Source organism: Panthera leo, chromosome D4, assembly GCF_018350215.1.
Source record: "Panthera leo isolate Ple1 chromosome D4, P.leo_Ple1_pat1.1, whole genome shotgun sequence".
Taxonomy (NCBI): Eukaryota; Metazoa; Chordata; class Mammalia; order Carnivora; family Felidae; genus Panthera; species Panthera leo.
Window position 1 is genome coordinate 25,010,878 of NC_056691.1, and position 24,528 is coordinate 25,035,405.

Below are 24,528 nucleotides of genomic sequence, written 5' to 3' on the forward strand. Positions count from 1 at the left end.
TTTGGAGTATGGGGAAAGGGTGATTATAAACTCATAGATTTTTATATTTTTTACTTACTGTCCAAAGACCATTTTCACTCTTCAGAGTATTTCTAGACTTCTTATTAAACACCATTAGGAAACCATTATTGTTTCTTTTCATTTTAACTCAGCCTTCATCAAAGTTATTGTGCCTTAATAATTGAATTCCATTCCTGCAACCAAAGAACACTAATTAATTCACCTACCAAATAATCCTCAGTCTATCCTGAGAATGTTAAAATAGGAATAGTGAAAGGGAGTTACTAGGTTTTTCCCACCTTCAGACAGGAAATTGAATTAGTTGTTTTCTTAGACCAATTCAGAATGCAGCCCTACCCCTTTCCCAGCTTTTCTTCGGCAGAGTTCCCAACTTGAAATGATCCTCATCTGCTGAAGAGTTCTGAACTTCCAAAGGTGCAGAACACAAGGTTTGGGGGCTGCCTACCATTCCTCTTCTTCCTACCTCCTCTATTTCCTCAAGAATTGCCCCTGTTCTACCTGCTAGGCCAGCCAATCACTTGGCCTTTGCCCCAGGCCACAGCGGGGACACAGTGGTAGGGGACTTGGGACTCAAGCCAGGCTCAGCAGCCAAGCCCCAGGCTTCGGCTTGTGCTACTGGCAAAGATTTGCACTCTGTGACCTGGAATCACTAGCTGTTAGAGTGAGCTCTTCCAACAGTGCAGGAAGAAAAACAAGGTGTGGTCTTTGTGCATTTTAATCTCTGGACCATAACTAGGTATGGGGAAAGCCAGCCCTTTCCCTGGACTTATCTTTTTTTTTTTAAGTATTTATTTATTTTTGAGAGAGACAGAGCGCAAACAGGACAGGGGCAGAGAGAGAGGGAGACACAGAATCTGAGGCAGGCTCCAGGCTCTGAGCTGTCAGCACAGAGTCTGACGGGGGGCTCGAACCCACAAACCATGAGATCATGACATGAGCTGAAATTGGATGCTTAACCAACTGAGCCACCTAGGTGACCCTCTTTTTTTTTTTTTTTTTATATCATTATACATTTCATTTTTCACTAAGCTAGTTTCAGCCTGGTTTCTTTCACTTGAAACTAAACCCAGTGGGATAAATCAAAACAGAAAGGGGCGGGGGTGCCTGAGTGGCTCAGTTGGTTAAGCAACCAACTTTAGCTCAAGTCATGACCTCACGGTTTGTGAATTCGAGTCCCACATCGGGTTCTCTGCTGTCGGCCTGGAGCCCACTTCAGATCCTTTGTCCCTCCCTCTCTCCATCCCTTCCCTCCTCTCTCTCTCTTACTCTCAAAATAAAGACATTTTTAAAAAGCAGAAATGAAAAGGAAAAGAAGGAATGTAGTTTATGGGAAAAAGAGAAACTTGGATGAATGCCGTAATAATATATTTCTCCAAACTTCTAATGACTTTAGTCAGTGAATTTTATACCAGAAAGAAATCCTGCAAATGATTTAGTCCCACCATAAATTTATTAATTTTTAATCTTATATTCAATATTCTTGGGGCACGTGGGTGGCTCAGTCTATTAAGCCTCCAACTTGGGCTCAGGTCATGATCTCATGGCTTGTGAGTTTGAGCCCCGTGTTGGGCTCTGTGCTGACACCTCAGAGCCTGGACCTTGCTTCAGATTCTGTTTCTCCCTCCCTCTCTGCCCCTCCCCTGCTCATGCTCTCTCTCTTTCTCTCTCAAAAATAAATAAAACATTAAAAAAATTATATTCAATATTCTTGAATTAGATAGGAGTTATTTTGCCATATTACTTATTCATACCTGTATTAGGGTTCTCCAGAGAAACAGAAACAACAGAATATATAGAGAAATGGAGATAGATATATAATCTATATCTGTCCATCTACCCGTCCATCCCTCTAGAGAAAGAAAAAGTGAGGCTTACTCTAAGGAATTGGCTTGTGATTGTGGGAGCTGGCAAGCCCCAAACCTGATGGGCAAGCTAGCAAACTGGATATTCAGATAAGAATTGATGTTATGGTCTTCAGTCTAAAATCTGCAGGAGCAAGTGGGGAAGTGAGGCAGGGTTTCTACGTTTCAGTCTTGAGGCAGAGTTGTTTCTGCTTCTGAAAACCTCCGTTTTTGCTCTTAAGGCCTTCAAATGATTGGATGAGGCCCACCCATTTAATAGAGTGTAGCTGCTTTACTCCTCTATTGATTATAAATGTTAGTCATATCTGAAAAATATCTAGACTGGTGTTTGACCAAACAACTGGCCACTGTAACCTAGCCAACCTGACACATAAAATGAACTACCACAGTCTCGTCCTTTCTCATCCTATAAATGATTTGAGGCATGCATATATTTTATAAAATGATTTAAAAAGGAAATTGGGGGATGCCTGGGTGGCTCAGTTAGTTAAGTGTCCAGCTCTTGTTGCTGGGTTAGGTCATGGTCTTGTGGTTCGTGGGATCAAGCACTGCATTGGGCTCTGTGCTGGCAGCGTGGAGCCTGCTTGAGATTCTCTCTCTGCCTCTCTCTCTGCCCCTCCCCTGCTCATGCTCTCTCTCTCAAAAATAAATAAATAAACATTAAAAAAATAAAAGAAAATGAATAAAAAGGAAATTGGAACCAGAACTAAAAAATCAGAGTCAGATTATCCCATTTCATATGTAAATTAAATAGACATAGAGATTTTAACTGATTTGTTCAAAAGCTGATGACAGAACCAAGGCAGTGAGCATATAATGAGTCTCCTGAGGGCAACCTGGGCCCTTGGATCTTAACTCCAGACATTTTATACTGTGGAGAATTCACAGTTCTGGACTTCCTTACTTTGAGGGTCATTACCTCCCATGGTTTGAGAGCAAATAAAATAAATGAGCAAATAAAAATGTTGTCTAGGCCGTGACAGCCTAATTTATTTCCAACCAATTACCCAGGCACAAGAAAGAATTGATGGTGACAACATTCAACCTGAGGTCTGTACTTTAAGAAAACACTGACATTAAATTTCTCCAAACTTTTCTTTTTAACTTTTTTTTTTTTTTTTAACATTTATTTATTTTTGAGAGACAGAGATAGAGCATGAGCGGAGAAGGGGCAGAGAGTGAGATACAGAATCTGAACGAAGCAGGCTCCCGGCTCTGAACTGTCAGCACAGAGCCCGACGCAGGGCACGAACGAACCCACAAGCCACGAGGTCATGACCTGAGCCCAAGTTGGACACCCTACCAACTGAGCCACCCAGGCACCCTGAAACAGGGTGCTGTCGAAAAAGACCACCAGACGCCAATTAGAAGCGAGGCAAGATTTTATTCACAGCCAGGCCAAATCTGATCTCCTGATCTTAAGGAGGAAAGTGCAGAGAATGGCCCCGAACAAAGGTAGTAGTGAGCTTATATGGATTTTAGCAAGTCAATACGTAACCAATTACAATTTACAACATTTCATGGTAGCCAATTATATTGTGACACACAGACGTTAGTTTGGGCGGGAACCTATCAATTTAAAGGTCTTTGTCCTAAGAGGGTTTAAAATGATCAATCATAGTTTAGACACCTAAGATGCCTCAGGGCAGCAAGTACGTGACTTTTTACATGTTGGTCTTGCCTAGGCCAGATCTTGGTAGAAGGGGTGGGGAAGCGTTTTGCATCCTAAGTTATCTATTTAGCAAGCAGGCGAGGTTACAGAAGTGAGATAGGGCGGTTAGTAATTTCTGATAACCCTAGTAGGGAACTATATAAGCCTTTTATCTCAATTATTTATGAAAGGTGAGTTTAAGCCGAACTTATATACAATAAGTTTTCCAATATCTTATAAGTTGACCTATTACATGCCCCTCTCCAGCCTTTTGTTTTTTGAAATCCCCCACCCTTTTATGTTCTGGGAAACAGTTTATCCAAAAGGACCACCCTTCTCTAAGTGACTTAAATAAGATTAACTATTGAGTCTCATGTCTCCCTTGTTCACCTGTGACAGGGTCCAACATGTATCTTTTCCCTTTTGCCTAAACCTGCTAACAAGGCCAGACACAGCCTCTCCAATTCCTCATTCTTTGTATTGTTAATGATTACCTAAGATTAGAACTGTCTGTCCCCCTGAAACTAGCTAGACACGGAGAAAAACACTGGGAAATCCTGTCCAGTGAACTGAGACTTCTGGTTGCAAAACAACCCCACCTGTAAATCCCCCCACCTGTAACTTGTCTACTCCTCCCTATAAAAGGCTAGGCCACCATCACCCTGCCAAGGGACTCTAGTCTTTGGATCTGGGGTGCCCTTCATATTGCAAATACTGAACGAGATCCATTCCCTTACTTGTTCAGGTTTTGTCTTTGATAGTGGCATCGAAAACCAAAGTTTAAAAATATTTCTTTAATGTTTATTTTTGAAAGAGAGAGAGAGAGAGAGAGAGACAGAGTACGAACAGGGGAGGGGCAGAGAGAGGGAGGGAGACAAAGAATCCAAAGGGGGCTCTGTGCTTACAGCAGACAAATAGCCCTATGCAGGGCTCGAACTCACGAACGGTGAGATCATGACCTGAGCCCGTCGGACGCTTAACCGACTGAGCCATCCAGGTGCCCCTAAAACCAAAATTAAAAAAAAAAAAAAAAAAAAGTGATCTAAGAGATCTGGGAGAGATGGATTACAGACTCACAAGGAAAAAGAAGGTGCAGTTGCCTCAGGGCTGATTCCTAAATAGCATACTGTGGCTCATGAAACCTGTACCTCCTCAACCAGGTTATTAAACTATTACCCATTCAGCTTCAGGGGAGGGAGAACAGTGAAGGAGCCCAATAAACGATTTCTGAATTCAATCGAATGAAATCTATTAATTTCTTTAGCACTAATCAGGGGGAAGCTAAAGGCTGCAGAAGGGTCAAAAACAGCCCCTTACGAAGGCTGGCCTGGTACAGCTCCACGTGGTGTGCTCCTGCTGAACACAATCCCCCAGAACACCCACATCGGACAAGGTTACTACCCAAGACTATGATAAAGTGAGGTGAAATAAGGCCCCTTGATAAATGTGTCCAAGCACAGACAAAAACAAGGCCATGGTGCCATGCACGTAGTACCAAACGTGCTTCTATCTTGGCTAAAGTGAATGACATCTGTCTTACCAATTTCAACTCTTTCCTCGCTCTAGCCTGCCCTCCTTATAGACAAGGTTTATTGAGATAGCCAGGGGTCGAATTGCCGTTTTCTGACAGCACCCAATCTAGAGAGAACGCGGCTTCTTAAATCCTCCCCCTTGCTTTGGCTGGAGGACACTGACTTGGTCCCATGGCTAACGTACTTGAGTTTATACAGGCAAGTCATCTGGCGGCCACTGAAGAATTAGTGAAATATGAAAGAAAAAAAAAAAGGCCAAAATGTTTTTGAACTTGTTACAAAGCAAAAGCTACTAAAGGAAACCGAGTCATCAAAGAATAAGAACTAATGCTCCAGCTATGCTAGTGACAGTAAACCAAGTGGTCTCTAGATGGAGGGCTCTGATGAGGGGACTCCCGGGGCTGTGCACATGCACATTAACTATCTTTCAGAGGGTGTGTAGAATGAATCAACACAACCAAAACAAGAGACAAAAAAAAAAAAAAAAAAAAAAAAAATTTCCAGATCCTATTTCAATATTCTTATCTTCCAGAATGCCAGTGGCCAGCTCCACATTCATTATGTTCCCCAGATTACCCTCAAATCCATCAAGAGTGGTTATCCTTGCACCAGACCCACAAAACCAAGAATGTTAGAACATTACTATTTTGCAATCCCCAGTGAAATAATAGGTCTGCAAACTGATCAGCAGCTGTTAAACACATCAGGTGAAATGTTATTTAAATTCTTAGCCTGTATCAGGTATGAAAGTTCCAAAATCCAGGCATGGTGGTGAAAACTTGCTATTTGCCGATATCCATCCATACTTCTTCCAGAGCTTGGCTGGTACACAACGCCTAGAATACGGACTACTTTCCTGCCCTCTCTGGCAGTGAGTTGTGGTCATATGACTAAGTTCTAGTCGGTGACACGAAAGCAAAAACGCATGTGGTAGATGCTAGAACCTTCCTGGCAACACTTGCACTCTTCAGCTTCATTGCTTCTTAAGTCCTGCTGCCTAGATTAGAATGCAGTCATCTTGGGTCATGAGTCCAAGCTATGCTCAGTGGCACAAAAGAAGAGACAGCTGTCTTGGACACCAGAGAGCACCATGTAGCCCTGGGCTACTTTCCCTGTCTTTACATGATGGAGTAGGCCTGGAGGAGGAAGGAGAGAGGAAACAGGAGAGGAGGGAGAGGGAGAGGCAGGATAAAGGGAGGAGGGGGAAGAGAGAAAAAAGAGGAAAGGAAAGAAAGGGCACAGGGATAAGCAGGACAGGGAGAGGTGCAGGAAGGGACGCAGAAGGAGTCTCCTGAGAGCAGGTTAAATTGGAAACTATTAGTTGTGATATTTTCTAGTACAAGTTCAGAAGGCTAATTCAAAATGATAGCAATAATAAAGTAATGTGTTTATTATCTCAGGAATGACGTCCTTAGCTAGGACAGGTTCAGGAAGGGCAGGTGTAGCGGGGCTCTGGCTCCATACAATGGCTACTACAGCTTCTGCTCAGAGGAAGAGGGACCTTCTCCTAGTTCTCTTTCTTCAAAGTGAAGAAACCTTTTTCCAGAAGCTGCCCTGCAGACTTCCCCTTTGATGTCTCTGGCCAGAATGAAATTAGATACCCACTACTAAAGCAATCACAGGCAGAGGATAGGATTATCACGAGTAAACCATTCATATTCAGTAGGGTCCACCTTTGGAAATGGGGATGGGATCACCTTCCCGAGTCATGGTAGGGGAGGGATGGAAACAGAAGCACGGTGGTGCAAGTTGTGCAGTGCACAACAAAGGGGGCTGGGAGGCGCGTTCACCTCCACTCATTGCCACTTGTAGGATTATTATGATCAATTTTCAGCAGATGGCAGTAAAGTGCTTGGGGAAAGGATGTCTTTTCTCATTCACACAAAGTCAGGGTGAGCTGACAAGGTTGGTAACTAACAAAAACCAAGATTATGTTGGAAGGAAGGTGGGGGGGGGGTAAAGGTGGGAAATGAGTGCTTGGTAGATATTGAGATTTCTGTAACATAAAGTAAATAATCAAATCTGTAAACCTTTTAAAATTATATGTAGTAAATTCTATTTTAATGAAATAATCCATTCCAGGCTTAAGAAAAAATTTTAAAATCTTTATTCAATTTCAGTATAGTGGCTCTGGAAAAAAAAAAAGAATTCTAGACAGATCTCCTAAGCTGCAAAACCCACTGTCAATACCAATAAAACGTTTAAAATTAGCTGTCAAGATTGATTTGTACGAGAGCAGCAGCATTCAGACAGCAAAGACCCTACCCCCTCACCCCCCGTCATATCACATGATTAAGGTATGTAGGAAATTACCACATCTTGAGGAAAAATACCAGTTGAATGGATGAAATATTATCACTGAAGAGTAATCACATTATAAAGCATGATTCATTTTAAGAAATCTGAGATTTAAAGAAAGCATTACAGTTCCTTCACACTCCTGTCATGTGTCCACAGAAAGAGAAAATATGACCAAAACTCAACAAGAAGGCAAAGTTGGGAATACAGAGTGATATGTCAGGAAACATTTTTTTTTTAAGTGAGACTTGGTAATCAATTTTCTTGTTGCTATAACCTCTGCCACCTTCTCTTAGTACCAAGGCACAACTGTGCAAGTGATTATGGGATATAAAAATGCAAGGAGTTTTCTTTGGGTCAGTTTACACTTTGGATCAGTAATAAATACAACGTGTGTGATGAAATGGAATTCCCTTCATATCTTCCCTGTGGTCACGGGCATAGTCCCACAAGTAATAATCCAGAAGAATGGAATTGATCTCGCCACTGGTTTTCTCACCCTTGTTTTCAATAAGCTCCAGAAGACAATCCCGGATCAATTCAACACACCACAGTGAGCACCCTCTGATTTCCACCTCTTGCCTATTCCCATACGAGAGCATTTCTCCTGCAAGGGGGGAAAAACAGAGCAGGAAGCACTAAGTCAGTGATATAAAATCTACTTAGACTTTAAACCACTTCTAAAATAGGCATTAATTCTAAATTACAAGTTCCACAAGAGCAGGGACCTTGTCTGGCTTGTCCTAATGTTCCTGGGACCTAGCGTAGCACCTTGTACATACTAGCTCCCCAATAAATATTTGCTACATGAATTTGGGGTAACCATAAATTTAAAAATATGATGGCAAGATTATTAAATTCTTGAAAACAAAGGATTTAAAATTGGATTTGATAGCCAGGAAAAAAAATTACAAAATTTGGGGGACTCCAAGGGGACCAAAAAAACAATACCTCCCTTCCCCACTTGAAAATTGAACATTGTTGGGGCACCTGGGTGGCTCAGAAGGCTAAGTGTCCGACTTCAGCTCAGGTCATAATCTCACAGCTTCTGAGTTTGAGCCCCGAGTCGGGCTCTGTGCTGACAGCTCAGAGCCTGGAACCTGATCTGGATTCTGTGTCTCCCTCTCTCTCTGCACGACACTCCCCCCCCCGCCCCCCGCACCCCACTCACGCTCTGTCTCTCTCTCTCTCGAAAGTAAATAAACATCTAAAAACAAATTGAACATTGTCTTAGGTACATCCTAAATGCATCAAGGAGAACCCAGGAAATCAAAGTTGTTAACCTGAGCAAGGAAAACCACCATTGTTCTTTGGATTCAGGATCATTCCACCAGCCCTGCCTTAATATGTAGCCAAGAGCTCCCATAGGACTTGCAGTCTCTCCAGTGCCCCACTCCGGGGTGCATCTGATCCTGCAGGATGGGCATTGACTACGTTTTGCCACTGAGACTAGAACTGGGCTCAACAACTGAACTGCCTGTAAGGATCAGAGAGACAGAGTAAGTGAAGGCAGCAGCCAGATGCAAACTGGTGAGGTAGAGAATGTGTGCTGCCCTTTCTAAAGGTAAGTCCACATTTCTCTACTTTTACAAAAGTCAGAAAGCTTGATTTTCATGTGAAATCTGTCAAGTGTTAGTAACTAATTACAAGTGCTCAAAACACTGTCGAGTCCAGGGCACCTGGGTGGCCCGGTCCGTTAAGCAGCCAACTCTTGATTTCGTCTCAGGTCATTATGTCACAGTTCATGAATTCAAGCCCTGCTTAGGGCTCTGAGCTGATGGCAGAGAGCCTACTTGGACTCTCTCTCCCTCTCTCTCTCTGCCCCACCCTGCTCATGCTTGCTGGCTCTCTCTCTCTCTCTCTCTCTCTCTCTCTCTGTCAAAAATAAATAAATAAACATTTAGAAACAAAACAAAACATGGTTGAGGACAAACAAAACACACCTGCAGGTTACATTTGGCCTCTGGCCACCAATCTGCACCCTAGCACAGAGCTTCAGAGTACCTAAGAGGCCCTGTGATCCACTGAAAAGTAGGGCAATGCCCCAGCCCCACTAGGTTCCACTCTGTCACCTCCAGTCTTAAATGGTATTGCTTAGGGGCGCCTGGGTGGCTCAGTCAGTTAAGCATCTGACTTTGGCTCTGGTCATGATCTCATGGTTCGTGAGTTTGAGCCCCATGTCGGGCTCTGTGCTGACAGCTCAGAGCCTGGAGCCTGCTTCGGATTCTGTGTCTCCCTCTCTCTCTACCCCACCTCTGCTTGCATTCTGTCTCTCTCTCTCTCATAAATGAGTAAACGTTAAAAAACAAAATGGTGTTACTTATATCCACTCCATCCAGTAAATAACTATGTTGAACTGTGTCCCCCAAAAAGTCACATTCAAGTCTTAACTCCTGGTACATGTGAATGTGTCCTTACTTGTAAATAGGATCTTTGCAGATGTGATCAAGTTAAAATAAGGTCATACGGGATTAGGGTGGGCCTTAAATGCCATGACTGGTGTCAGCCCTAGAATCACAGTGAAGAGTATAAATTTAGCCAAATTGCACAGTATTTATAAATGGTTAAAAAAATATGCCTTTGATGAAGAGGGGTTAAAGATAAAATGGACAGAAACAACATCTAAATTCATACTACAGTGAAGAGACCACATTTATTTAAAAAAAAAAAAAAAATGGACAGAAATCTGGGTAGGTCTTCCAAGGGCTGCCCTGGAGATATTCAGAAGAAAAGAGAGGAAAAACAATATAAGTGTGTAGCGCAACTCAAATCTGGAAGAAGTATCACTGAAGACCAGTTAAGGAAGGTTCTACCTCATCTAGTCAAGCTACCTGGTTCTAGATTTCACTTTAGTTTTTAAAACTTAGTGTACTATACTAGTGTGTACTCCTTTATGTTTATAGTTTGTTTCTCTAGTTTGCTAGGAAAGTACTTTTGGAAAAAAATCCCAACTTTGCTTAAATAAACTAAGAGGCAGAGAAATTAGTTCACGCTACGTCAGACTGGCTAAGGATGAAAGAACAGCCTTTCAGAAGCTGGACAGTTGCAGCTGGATGCCTGGGAAATGGCCTTGGGAATTGAAGTGGACGGCACAAGAATGTTCAGACAACTCTGTTCAGCTATGCCGGTGATCCCTCCTCAGCAGGGTTTTCCTCACGGTAGCAGAGACAACTGGGTGCTACATACATTCAGAAGGAGATGGACAAATTATGAAGAGCTGGAAAAAGCTAGGCGGAGGAGGCAGCATTTGAGCTAAGCCCCTGCGGGCGTGTAGGATTTGAATTGGAAAAAAGAGAATTTGGGTGAGGGAAACCAGGCAAGAGCATGTTTACGGATAGGGGCGAGCAGTGTATACACCAAAAAAAGATCAGCTGCATATGGCTACATGGAAAAGAAGCCCTGAATGCTTAAATGTTTAAGGTATCCAGCAATTAATGATCCAGGCTGTGAGCATTATGACACAAAATAGCTTGTGATGTTTCAAATGAAGAAACAGAGGGACAAAATGGATGGCCCAAGGCAGCATAAAAAACTGGTAGAAACAACCACGGCAACAATGGTACCTTTATATTCTGTGTTATTCCTGTTTTGGGTGATTGAAATTTATTTCACAAGAGAAAGTTAGGCATAAAAACTACTTGCTTTTAAAAATAAAGAGTAGCTGAAAAGATTGCATCCCAAAGAGATAAATTAATGTGAAAATTATGTAATTATTTTTCTTATACACAGAAATGTTTAAAACACAAAAAGCTGGGGGACCTGGGTGGCTCAGTCAGTTATGCATTCAGCTTCAGCTCAAGTCATGATCTCACGGTTCATGAGTTCGAGCCCCGCATTGGGCTCTCTGCTGTCAGTGTAGAGCCTGCTTCAGATCCTCTGTCTCCCTCTCTCTCTGCCCTTCCCCCGTTCGCGGTCTCTCTCTCTCTCTCTCTCTCTCTCTCAAAAAAAAAAAAAAAATTTTAAAAAATTTTTTAAAAAACCACCAAAAAGCTAATTTTCACACAATTATCTATACTCATCTATTATAATAAGGCTCCCACTCTTGAGAATGATTCCTCAAATCCAATAATGGTAAATAAATAAGCCTAGAAAAGTGAGTCACTTAAGCAAGGTAACCCAGCGGCAGACCCTGGGGACTCCTGACTTGAAACCCACTGCATATTCCCTCTCAGCCCACCTCACATTTCACAATATAGTGTGCTCTTCAGTGCTTAACTAACACTCTTCAGATACTGCACCTTCAGGACTTCAGTGTTGCACACCTTCGTGTCAAAGAAATTTGGGTTTCATTTTATTGTGAGGCCCTGAAATTATAATGTCCAAACGGCACAATTTCCTACAATATCCATATTCCGTTGCAGTGTAAACAACAACCAAAAGCAATTTTCTCTGTATTTCGATTACCCTGGCATTTTTCTTTACATGTGCTTTTAACACTAAACAAGTGCTTTTTTATTTTTATTTTTTAAAGGAAAGGAGAACTTCTATGAAAGAAACTAGATAAGAAAGACCGTCTTAATTAAGTTGGCAAACCTTTGAGAAGCTTCTCCAGTAGTTCCTTTGAGTATTTCAGGGCTCCGAGGTGCACAAGAACCTGAGGTAATCTATAGTCAGCAAACATGGTGATACTGGAGATGTCCTTAAAGCAGCCGTCTCCTTCTCCTTCTAACACACTCCACGTATCTGCCACGAGGATTTGGGCCCGTTTGTAGAAAGAAATTTTCTTCCCCTGATGAATGAAAAAAATATAAATGCTACCTGGGTATCTGAAAGCTTTATGCATGCTATAAAAAGAAAGGCACGCATTGAAAACATCTTTCAAGGCTGCAATAATTTTACTGTTGGTGAGAATTTATAGACCTTGACTAGAAGAAAAAGGGAGTCTAATAAATATTAAATTATCTTTCACTCCAAATTTACTTCCTAGATTTTTCAAGGCACATAAAATATAATTGTGGTAATTGTGGTATTATTTAGTGTTCCTTTTCAATGACATTACTTCACATACATATTTCTGCACCACTATAACCCACCTGCTTATTCTTTTTAATGGCTAGACAGCATTTATTTAGACAGTTTCTTAAATTTTTCTGATTAGAACATAATTCCCATCAATTGTGTAAAATACAGAAGAGTATAAAGAGGAAAACAATCATCCTTAAACTCACCTCTGAAGAGAATCACAACATTCATTTTTTTAACTATTATCTTTCAGATTAACTTACTTCAGAGATAAAGACATAACTGCTGAACAGCCAGAATTTATCAAGCCTACCTTTCTGGAAACAGTCAATATCAATTTGTAAACCCACAGAACAAAACTACCTTCCAATTATATTTACACAAGGAAGAAACAAATTTAGCCATGCATTATAGGATATTGGGTTATAACTTAACCAAAAAGTTCTCCATAAAAGTACAAATACAGATCAGCATAAACTATGGAAAAACCCAGATTAGAATTAGAATCTACTCCCAGTCCTAATACCAAAACACAGATTAGAATTAGAATCTACTCCTAGTCCTAATACCAAAGGTAATAATCTCAAATCATCTTTTATAACTGCTTGTCTGCTAAAGGAAAATAATCAGTATTACTGGCTCCCAAAATTTGTCCTGACCACCTTGGAGAATGTGTTAAGTAAGAGAATGGAAGTAAGTAAAAAATGAAATTAAATTCTTCAAGGAAAGGCTCCATGTGAAAATTCCTTAGGATGATAATACAGATTCCTTTACTTACAAGCAAAACAAAACAAAACCAAAAAACACTTCCAATGATACTTTGTCCCAGTGAGAAATAACTTAACATTGCCTGACCTTAAGGTATACCCACTGCAATCAATCCAGACCTACTTTTACTAAGTAAATTGTTTAAGGCCACCTTTAAGAAATTCAGTATTTTGTTTTCCAGGGCAAACACATATGCTCATTTTCTGACATGATGTAAAGTCTGTAAATTAAATTGAATGCTGCAGGGGGTGGGGGTGGTGGGGGGGTGGAACAAATCACCATTAAGAAGTATCCCTACATCGTTTGGGAATAACATTCCCAAACCTATCAAAATATGACAGGCTGGCAATTGTTGGACTGGACTTACATTTGGGAACTAGGTTTATATTCAAGTCTAGTATATTGACGAGCAAGACGTAAAAGTTAATATACAAAACAAAATTGTGGGGGCACCTGGGTGGTTCAGTCAGTTAAGCGTCTGACTCTTGATTTTATCTCAGGTCACGATTTCACAGTTTATGAGATCTAACCCTGTGTCGGGGTCTGTGCCGACAGTGCAGAGCCTGCTTGGGATTCTGACTCTTACTCTCTGCCCCTCCCTCACTCGCACACATGCTCTTTCTCAAATTAAATAAAAAACATTAACATTTTTTTTAAAAACAAAATAGAAGAAAACCCAGAATAAAATTGTATATCAGACACAATTAATACATCATGCTTTCTGTAATAGATAAAAGCTATTGTCTCCTGTTTTTAACAAGATTCACAGGTCAAACTAGAAAAATATAAGAACCCGACTTATGTAACAAAATCAGTGCTAGCATGGAACAAAACATAAATTGTCACATCATGACCACTGTTGCCATGGTAGCCAACTAGGATATCACAAAGATTAGATTATAATACCTTAAAATGAAAAAACAAAACAAAACATAAGATTCAAGTGAGGAATCTAAAAACAAATTAAAGTCATCAATAAAACATTTTCTTAACAAGCTGATACGGTTTGAGTAATCAAATGATTTTAGTAATCAGAGTCTTCATCTCTAAAATATTAATTGATCTCACTGAAAATACCAGCAAATCCAAAATAACAATTCCCTATGTGTTCTATAATAGTTCTATAATATTTCTTTGTGAATATTTTCAAAATAGTAACTTCATAAAAAATTATCAATGAAAAAAATCCATGACCATGAGTTGATTTTCTTCAATAAATTTATCATGAATAAATTAGAAAGGTCAAAAATTACAAATGTTTAAGAGAAACATAAAATGTTACTGATTAAAGTATCAAAAAAGTTCTTGTTTTCATGTATGTTTATCAGTATGTCAGAGTAAAGACTATCACCTAAGGAAAGCAATTTATTAGGACTTTTAACATGGTTACTAAATAATCTAATTCAGAGCTGCTTTGGAAGTACATATACAGTATCTGAATTCTAAAGCTTCTTGACTGACTCTAGAATACAGCCGGGTTAGGAAATCCCTAATCTAAATCTGTCTGCATTTAAACTTTCTATTTTTATCAGTTTATTTATAATGTTTAAAAACAAATGATAATCTCAGTAAATAAATATTGACGAAAAACAATTGTGACTATTTTATGCAACTTGTTAAAGATTTAAAAACATAGCAACCAATACCATAACCATGTTATGAAGGGGCCGGGAAAAGGGCATTCTCATATGCTGCTGCTGATCATCTTTGTTATTATCTTTTTGGAGAACCGTTAGCATTTTTATGTATTACAAGTCTGAAAATCCAGGCCATGCTCTGACTCAGCAATTCCACTACTAGGATTCCATTCTAAGAAAATAATTACAAGTGTTAAACTATTGTGCAGTATTGCTTATTATCACATACAACTGAACACAAGACATAAAATTCAATTAAAAAAATAAAACTGTGGGGGCGCCTGGGTTGGCTCAGTCGGCTAAGCTTCCGACTTCAGCTCAGGTCATGATCTCGCAGTTCGTGGGTTCGAGCCCCGCGTCGGGCTCTGTGCTGACAGCTCAGAGCCTGGAGCCTGCTTCAGATTCTGTGTCTCCCTCTCTCTCTGACCCTCTCCCGTCCATGCTCTATCTCTCTCTGTCTCAAAAATAAATGTTAAAAAAATTTTTTTTTAAATAAAAAATAAAACTGTGTATCAAATAGAATTACTGTGGTAAAATAGTTGGGCAAATAAATATGGGATTGGATAGCCATACAGTGGAATACTGTGAAGTCATTAAAAATGGTACTATGTGAGGTGTGTGGGTGGCTCAGTTGGTTAAGCATCCAACTTTGGCTCAGGTCATGATCTCATGGTTTGTGGGCTCAAGCCCCACATTGGGCTCTGCATTGACAGCATGGAACCTGCTTGGGATTCTCTCTTTCCCTCTCTCTCTGCCCCTCCCCCACTCACGCTTTCTCTCTCTCTCTCGTCTCTCGTAAAAATAAGCTTTAAAAATATATTTTTTAAAATGGAAAAAAATTGTGCTGTGAAAGAACTGACATAGAAAAGATGTTCATATGTTGACTTTTAAAAGTTTATACAGCATGATCCTAACTGTCCCCAGCCCATGGTATAGACATTCACATAAACACACACATGTAGCAAGACCAAATTATGAACAGTGATTACCTCCTGGTAGAATAGAGACTGCTTCTCTGTACTTTTCAAATGCTATAATAAACATGTTATACTCTTGCAATTAGAAAATCTAAAACATGAATAAAAACATACATTTGATTTTAACACTTTCTGAAATTCAAAAGTAGTCCCAAAAGGTCCAGAATTCCTCCAGATTTGGAGTTAACTTCTCAAAGTACTTCAATTATTTACGTATCTTTTATTTAACTTTTGAAGATTTTACTTTTAAGCAATCTCCACACCCAATGAGGGGCTCAAACTTACAACCCCAAGATCAAGAATTATACACCCCAGGTGCCCCTTATTATTTACATATCTTTTTTTAAAATTTTTTATGTTACTTATTTATCCATTTTTACTTTAGAGAGAGAGCGAGTACAAGTGGACAAGACGGGCAGAAAGGAGAGAGAAAGAGAGAATCTTAAGTAGGCTCCATGCCCAGCACCAAGCACAACATGGGGCTCTCCAGCCCACAATCCTGGGATCATGACCTGAGTGGAAATCAAGAGTCCAACGATCAGGATGCCTGGGTGGCTCAGTCGGTTAAGTGTCCAACTTCAGCTCAGGTCATGATTTCATGGGTCATGAGTTCAAGCCCCGCTTCAGGCTCTGTGCTGACAGCTCAGAGCCTGGAGCCTGTTTCAGATTCTGTGTCTCCCTCTCTCTCTGCTCCTCCCCTGTTCATGCTCTGTCTCTCTCTGTCTCAAAAATAAATAAACGTTAAAAAAAAAATTAAAAAAAAATTTACAAAAACAGACTCTGGGTGTATACTGGGAGGGTATACCAAATGTTAGCCATTTTAAAAGTACATCATCGGGGCGCCTGGGTGGCTCGGTCGGTTAAGCGTCCGACTTCAGCTCAGGTCACGATCTCGCGGTTCGTGGGTTCGAGCCCGGGGCTCTGGGCTGATGGCTCAGAGCCTGGAGCCTGCTTCCGATTCTGTGTCTCCCTCTCTCTCTGCCCCTCCCCCATTCATGCTCTGTCTCTGTCTCAAAAATAAATAAACGTAAAAAAAATTTTTTTTAAATAAAAAAAAAAGTACATCATCTATTTAAAGTAAATAAATAACACTGTTAAAGTACTCTGTGTGAAAAAGAAAACACACAGTATGTATATATACATTAGATCTGCCAAAAATTACTTTTTATTAGAGAGAATTTAGAAATATTTTCTAATTTTCATCCAATGAACTAAATTTTTGGAAGTTCCAGAAGGCCCTCATTATTCCTGAGTAGCAACATCATATTGAAGGTCCAGTGTTTTTTATGTTTGAAACATTTTAAAAGGACAATGAAAAAGGAACAAAAGAATAAAGGAAACACACTAACTAGAAAACATAAAAGAAGTAACCTCTTGAAACACTACTTAACAATTTTGTTCCTGTTCCTTGTCCACAAGGAAGCAACTTCAACTTTTAAGTGTTTATTCTCAAAAGTAGTTCTGGAAGTAAAAGAGTTAACTAGGAGAAGATAATTAAGAATTCTAAAATCTCCAACAGAAGCAACTCACCTCATACTGAGTCACATCTCTGTAAGAAGGAAAGCTTTCGACTACCAGGTGCATTAACTTCTGAGCGCTTTTTTCACTTTTTCGGACACAATTAAGAAAAGAGCCTTCAAACTTCTCAAGCAGAATTTTCCCGGTTTCATTAAGAATCCGATGCCTCTCTTCTATCAAAGGCATGGGAACGTCCGTGTCAGAACGGAATATGTGCTGAACCTGATCCAGGGTCACTGTGGCATAGTAGGAAGCACTAGTTATCGGGATCCCTTAGGGAGAAAAGAAAATGCAGAGGAACAATGTCATACTTTTATATCCATTAGACCCTAGCTTTTACAACATACAATAGGAGAGCAAATGAGTGTTACAGGAATGCACGAAAAGTGGATGAAGAATTTAAAAATCAGAAGCATTTTTTATTTACTCATCTGTATTTATTCATCCGTTTCTAACAATTGTCATATTACATCAGATGTATTTTGACTGCATAAAATGTTATAGGTGTCCCTTTGTTCTTCAGATGTCATCAAAGTGATTTTCTTTAGGAAACTGACTTTTATTCTTAGCTGTGCTGATGATAAACATTAGGATCATTTCTCACTGAGAATGGACTTATAGCCAGCCTCCTCTCACACTTCTATTTTACACAGAGAAGAAGTGCTTCACTTTAAGCAATGAAGAACTTCAAGTTCGCCGTATTAACCCAGACGCCGGACCCGCTCCTTGGGACCCTCCCGCTGAACCGAACCCTGCCGCAGGTCTGGCAGGGGGCACCAACCTTCGTCGAGGGCTCTGTTGACCGCGGCGCACAGGGACCAGTACCCGCTGTACGTTTTCCCCCTGTACCCCACCAGACATTTGTGCTCCTCATGCTCCGACCAGAAGGAGAAGTTGAGCGTGTCTGTCACGAACACCCAGTTGACCGCGGCCTCGTCGGCCGCCCTGGGATTCAGCTCGTGAAGGGCCTTCCAGCCCCCCAGGCGCAGCTCGGGCCCCGAGGCCTTGGCGAGCAGCAGCTTGGCCACCCTCCGCACGCCTCCGCCGTCGATGAACACATCCCGACTGTTCTCTGCAATGAATTTTGCAGACTCCCGGGGAGGAAGGGGCCCGTCCATTCCGCCCCTCCCCTTGGGACTGAGGAACGTCGCTTTCACCCGCCGGCTGGCCAAACTCGCTTCCCTCTCTGAGCGGGGAAGGGCGCGGGTCCCTCTGCAGCTCTCCTTCCCTACCCACCGTGGGATCGCTGCCCTAACGGGGTACCGCCCTCGCCCAGCCGCCCTGACACCGGACAGGGCGGCCGTGTTCTGGGGCCCCTCCCTCCACCGCCCTCCGAAGCTGAACAGCGGAGGCCACGGGGCCGCGCCCCCGGCCGCGACCGGAGGCACTTCCGGGAAGGCTGCCCCGCCCACTCTCGCCCGGGCGCGCGCCTGGGACCCGTTTCCGGTTCCGAAGACCCGGAAACTGCCCGGAGGGTCCGGCGGGAGCTGGCAGGCAGTTGTCCTCCCTCCTGCCCCGGCGTACTGCTCCGCCATTTTGTGCACGTTTGCACCCTCTCTTCGGGCACGTGGTACTGCGGCTTGGCGCGGTGGCCTGAGTCGCGATGACTGCGAGCGGTGCGCAGCGTTGCCTTCGGCCCCGGCCCCTCGCCTCTCAGGGTGGGTGACGTGGGGACAAGACGCCCTCGGCGACCCCCAGCATCCGGGTTCCTGGGCCGCGACGAGCGTGACGGCGCCAGTCGTTGCAGGGGGCTGAATCGCCCCCAGTCTGCGACACGGATTGACGGGTCCCCCACAACTCCATTTCCCAGGCACGCCTCTCGTGCTAAATTCCTGGCCCATTTGGAGGCCATATGGACGTTTAGGATTAGTTGGGAAATTTAGAGAAATGGATGAGAAAACAAGTGTATTAAATTGTTAGGTTAACATTATGTGCCTGGAATTGTGCTTACTTACTGACTCTTTTAGTCCTGGCTGTGACAAAAGCGGCGGTTGTGTTCCTTGTTTTGACAGAGCTGTATGGTTCAGTGGTTAGTCCCTGGTGACAGCAGTGTTCTGGGTTGAGATTCAAACCTTTGTTCATCAATCCCCAGCTCTAGGACACTTTCTGTGAACCAAACTCACCAATGCCAACCATTCAGGTCAAGTAGTGACTATATTAGTAGCCCTGCTGAGAAGACATTGTTAAGAGGAAGTCTCACCTTACAGACCCAAACTGAAAAAAAATATTTTTTAATAGGATGAGGAGAGAGGTACCCAAGTCAGTTTAGTGATGATCCAAATTTGCCTAGTGATGAAAATTTAGTATATGTATTTTCATATAGAACAAAATGTATTTTTGTTCTTCTTCAGAGACTTAAATCTCCATGGATAATATGAAATGTTCACACCTTGAAACTCAACTATTAAAAATAATCAACAGTAGTCATCTCTAGTTATTGACAGTAAGGAATCTTGGAATTGGAAAATTTGGGGAGGATTTGGAATTTTTAAGTTTGACAACTGTGCCCCCAGAGAAGCAGAACATCATCCCTCCAGTTTCTTCATTTTGGTAAGAAAAAGAAACTTTAAGGACTTCACTATGATTTGCTTTTCCAGACAAAGTCACCAGCACATTAATATTGTTGTTGAATAAATGTAAATCTGTTGACTTGGGATTTTTCCTGTCTACCCCAGCAGCTCTAAGTCATGGGAGTCAAAGAAATTGATTAGCAAGAAAAATCTAGCAATCTCAAAAGAATCCAGGACGGTTATATAATTTAGGCTGTTTCCTCTCATTGACAGAGAAAACCCAACAATTTAAATTCCTACTATGTTCAGGATATTGAGTTAAACGCTAGGAGTAGTATACATGAGTAAAACATGCTTCCTTCTCTCAACTTATTGTTGAGATAAATTATATATTTTGCGCAGTAGGTGGGTTTATTCTTTTAATATACAAGGTGTTGAGGGGCACCTGGATGGCTCAGTTGGTTATGCGTCTGACCTCAGCTCAGGTCACAATGTCACGGTTCATGGGTTCAAGCCACACGTCGGGCTCTGTGCTGATGGCTCAGAGCCTGGACCCTGTTTCAGATTCTGTGTCTCCTTCTCTCTCTGCCCTCCCCTGTTTATGCTCTGTCGCTCTCAAAAATAAATAAACATTAAAAAATTTTTTTTTTGCCTTCCCCCGCTCCCCAAAAATATACAAGGTGTTGGGAATACAAAAAGGGAGTCCTTACCTACTCAGCATTCTTTCCCTCCTTCCCTCCCAACAGAATCCTGATGTTGTTCAGGAATCCCTCTTACTCACAGCTCACTTAGCTCAGCGTCCTGAGCTCCAGGAGTGGTCTGGACTGGTCTAAGGACAATTTCACCCTCTTGCAGGGGACTGGGTTAGGGTCATATATGTTTCCCAGTTCACCCCAGTGAATTGCAAAGATAGGTGTGTAGGATGCTTTCAGAAAAGCTTTTCCAGGAGAACTTAGAAAGTGATTCATGCTCCCTCTGGACGTGATTGAGCTTGGATATGAGGTGTGAAATTGCTACCGTCCTTTTGATGGGCAACCTGTGTGTGAGGTTAACACACGGAGGAGGCAAAAAGAATAGCAGAGTAATGGAGCTGGAGTGATGGGATTATGTCAACTTGTTTTTTTAAAGATTTTTTAAAAATGTTTACTTATTTTGAGGTCGGGGGCAGAGAGAGCGGCAGAGAGAGAATCCCAATCAGACTTTGTGCTTTCAGTGCAGAGCCAGATGCAGGGCTCAACCCCATGAACTGTGAGACCATGACCTGAGCCAAAATCAAGAGGTGGACACTTAACTGACCGAGCCAGCCAGGTACCCCTGAATTATGTCAACTTTTAAGTCTATCTCACTTTTGGATCTTGTTACGTGAGTTAAACTTCCTTATAGTTTAAGGCAATTTTGAGTTTTCTAGAACTTCCTATGAAAGCTTCCTATCTTACAGGTAGCAAATATAGATGTGGTTGCTGACGTCTCATGATCTGGTGAGGAAGGCGGACAATCAAATGGCTGGGTAGTATTGTACTTCGACAGAAAACCGGGCTATAGTGACTAAATAAAAAGGGGATTTTCCTATATAATAAATCCAGAGGTAGGCACTCCAGGGCTGATGCAGCCATTTGAGAATGTCAGCAAGGAACTAGGCTCCTTGCTTTTGGTCTTACTCTCCCTCGTATATGACTTTTGTCTTTATGGTTGTAGGATGGGCATTGTGTCCACAGAAAGGATGATGAAAATAAAAGGGGCAAAGAGCCAAAGGAACAGTCTGGCTGAGTTTATTTCTTTTGAAAATCTTTGCCAGCAGCTCTACCCACAGGCATAGGCTTTTGAAGAGATCAAGATGACCTCTAAATACTCCCTAAGCTTGCATTTTCAAGGTTAACAGAGGGAGGAGCCTTGATCAATGATGTTCTGTCCCCATCACCTTTCCCTCTACTCCTAAACATATCCAAGCTAAACTGTTCTAGTCATCAAGAAGGCCATCATTCTGAATAGCTACATTAAATGTCAAGCTTTGGCAACAATCACTGCTACATCTTCTGTTTTCTGTCATGATAAGGTATGGCAGAAACTTACAGCAATAGTGGGTTAATGGGCACTTGGTTGGCTCAATTGGTTAAGTATCAGGCTTAGGTTGTGTTGTCAGGGTTCGTGAGATCAAACCCCATGATAGGCTCTCTCTGAGCTGGAACCACGGAGCCTGTTTGGGATTCTTTCTCTTCCTCTCTCTCTACTCCTCCGCTTTGCTCCTCCCCAGCTCATTCTCTCATTCTCTCTCTCTCTCTCTCCCTCCCTCCCTCTCCCTCTCTCTCAAAATAAATAAATGAGCATGAAAAAAAGAAAAGAAAAGAAAAGAAAAGAAAAGAAAAGAAAAGAAAAGAAAAGAAAAGAAAAGAAAAAAGAAAAGAAAAAAGAAAAGAAAAAACAGCGGGTTAAGAGGTACTCTGGAGGAAAAGTTGCAAAAGTTGGCTAGAGCACCGTATGGACAGTAGACATTGCTAGAGAGGAGGCTGTAGTTTTTCATATATACAGAAGGAGGAATGTAAAATGGATTTTTGAAGATAGGACATCTGTATTATTTTCATTTCCCCTGACTCTATTGAAGTGATCAATAGACTAAAGCCCCAAGAAAGGTTAACAGAAAAGAGATGGTTCACTACTGTGCAAGTTTCCTCTGTTTCTTTTCTTTTTGATTAATCCATTTATAGCATTTAAAATTGACCACTTCCAGGGCACCTGGGTGGCTCAGTCGGTTAAGCATCCGACTTCAGCTCAGGTCATGATCTTGTAGTCAGTGAATTCGAGCCCCACATTGGGCTCTGTGCTGACAGTTCAGAGCCTGGAGCCTGCTTTGGATTCTGTGTCTCCCTCTCTCTCTCTCTGCTCCTCCCCTGCTTGTGCTCTGTCTCTGTCTCTCAAAAATGAATAAACATTAAAAAACATTAAAAAAAATAAGATAAAATTGACCACTTCCTTGAAATTCACCCTTGGCTTCTGCGGCATTATATTATCCTGGTTTTCTTAGTACCATTTGAAGTTCTTTCTCTTCTTATTGTGTGTAAAGTGTTCCATCTATAGGCTTTGGCTTAGGAACAGAGTGGACTCTTTCTGGTGAACACTATGAGTCTTAAATAATTCAATTTCTGTTTTAAAATATTTAGTTATTGGGGCACCTGGGTGACTCAGTCAGTTGACTGTCTTAATTTTGGCCCAGGTCATGATCTCATGGTCATGAGATGAAATCGAGCCCTGCGTGGGGTTCTGCGCTGACAGTCGGATTCTCTGTCTGCTTGGGATTCTCTCTTTCCCTCTCTTTCTACCCCTCCCCTGCTCTCTCTCTCTCTCTCTAAATAAATAAACATTAAAAAATATTTAGGTATAATGGAATAAATATATCATCTTCATGATATATCATTGTCATTACAGTTCAAAACCAATTTAGAAATTTTTGAACCATGGGTTGCTTTTAACGAGTGAAATGTATATTTCCTACTTAGGAGAAATCACTAAACATCATAAGTACCAGTGCAGAGCTTCCAGCTGATGAACATTTAGAGATTCAGGGAGATGGGGTGCCTGGGTGGCTCCATCAGTTGAGCATCTGACTTTGGCTCAGGTCATGATCTCACGGTTCGTGGGTTTGAGCCCTGGGTCGGGCTCTGTGCTGAATGCTTGCTCAGAGCCTGGAGCCTGCTTCAGATTCTGTGTCTCCTTCTCTCTCTACTCCTCCCCTGGTCGTGCTCTCACTCTGTCTTTCAAAAATAAATATATGTAAAAAAAAAAATTTTTTTTTTCAGAGATTCAAGCTCTGTGCCCCTTCCCACATAACTTGCCTTATATGTCTCTTCTATCCGGTTGTTCCAGAGCTACATCCTTTTTAACAAACCAGTAATCTATTTGTTTCCCTTGCTGTCTAAACAACACAAAAAAGTTGTGGAACAAATCACACAGTCCTTGAGAGGTTCTCTGAGTTCCATTAATGCTCCTTTACAAGGTTATGCACAAGACTTAAATGTCATCAAAGAGGTGACTTGAGTGATGTCGGTCATCATCAGTTCCTGCCGGACAGATTGTCTTGCACAACCGAAACTTGGTGTGTGCTCTGCTTTATAATTGATATCTCTTTGAATAATCTTGAACTCACCACTTCAGGATACAATGTAAAATATTGATCAAATAATCACCTTCTCTTGCTCAGGGTTGCTAGAAGCTGAAGCTGAGCTGTCAGTGGAATGGGTTCTGGAAATTGTCAAGCAAGAGGTTGTTGCACAGACAGTTGGAGAAATTTCCAGAACCCAAATTCAAATATGTGGAAGAGAAGCAGCAGGCCTTCTAGTTATTTTATTTTTGGGAAACAGAAGTAGACAGATTGCCTGGTGTATCTTCTATTAAGGGGGATCACGCAAATGTGTTTCCCTTGCACACTTTGATTTGGAGACTTGGTGCCAGTTGCTAATAAATCACTCAGCTAGACTGTAGGGCAAAAATAGTGAGCAGAGCAGGGCGGGGTCGAGGGGGAGGAGAGGACACTCAACAATAATAAATGTAAAAGCCTGCTTCTAAAAAAAGTACAAAAAAGTAAACAGATACAAAGGAATATTTATTTTGAAATGGGGCAGGATTTACCTGGGGCAGGGATTAAGTGCCGATGTTTTATTTCTGAGGTGCAATCTGAGGATATCGACAGTGAAGGAAAGGAGAAAGGAAGTTTCAGATGGAAAGTAATATAAGGGGATGTGATATTGTGCTAGGCACTGCTTTGTGGCGAGCCTTGGAGAGACACAGCTAGTCTTAGTGT

General features: G+C 41.7%; 1 protein-coding gene across 1 annotated transcript; it reads right to left on the bottom strand.

The window, feature by feature from the left end:
• Positions 1-7,196: 7,196 nt before the first annotated feature.
• CD4H9orf64 (chromosome D4 C9orf64 homolog) lies at positions 7,197-18,839 on the bottom strand. Its single transcript, XM_042913368.1, has 4 exons — positions 18,008-18,839; positions 17,239-17,498; positions 11,898-12,093; positions 7,197-7,971 (listed from the first exon to the last, which is right to left on the bottom strand). Exons 1-4 carry the CDS (start codon positions 18,759-18,761, stop codon positions 7,739-7,741), a joined length of 1,443 nt encoding a protein of 480 aa, XP_042769302.1. The 5' UTR covers positions 18,762-18,839; the 3' UTR covers positions 7,197-7,738.
• Positions 18,840-24,528: the final 5,689 nt, after the last annotated feature.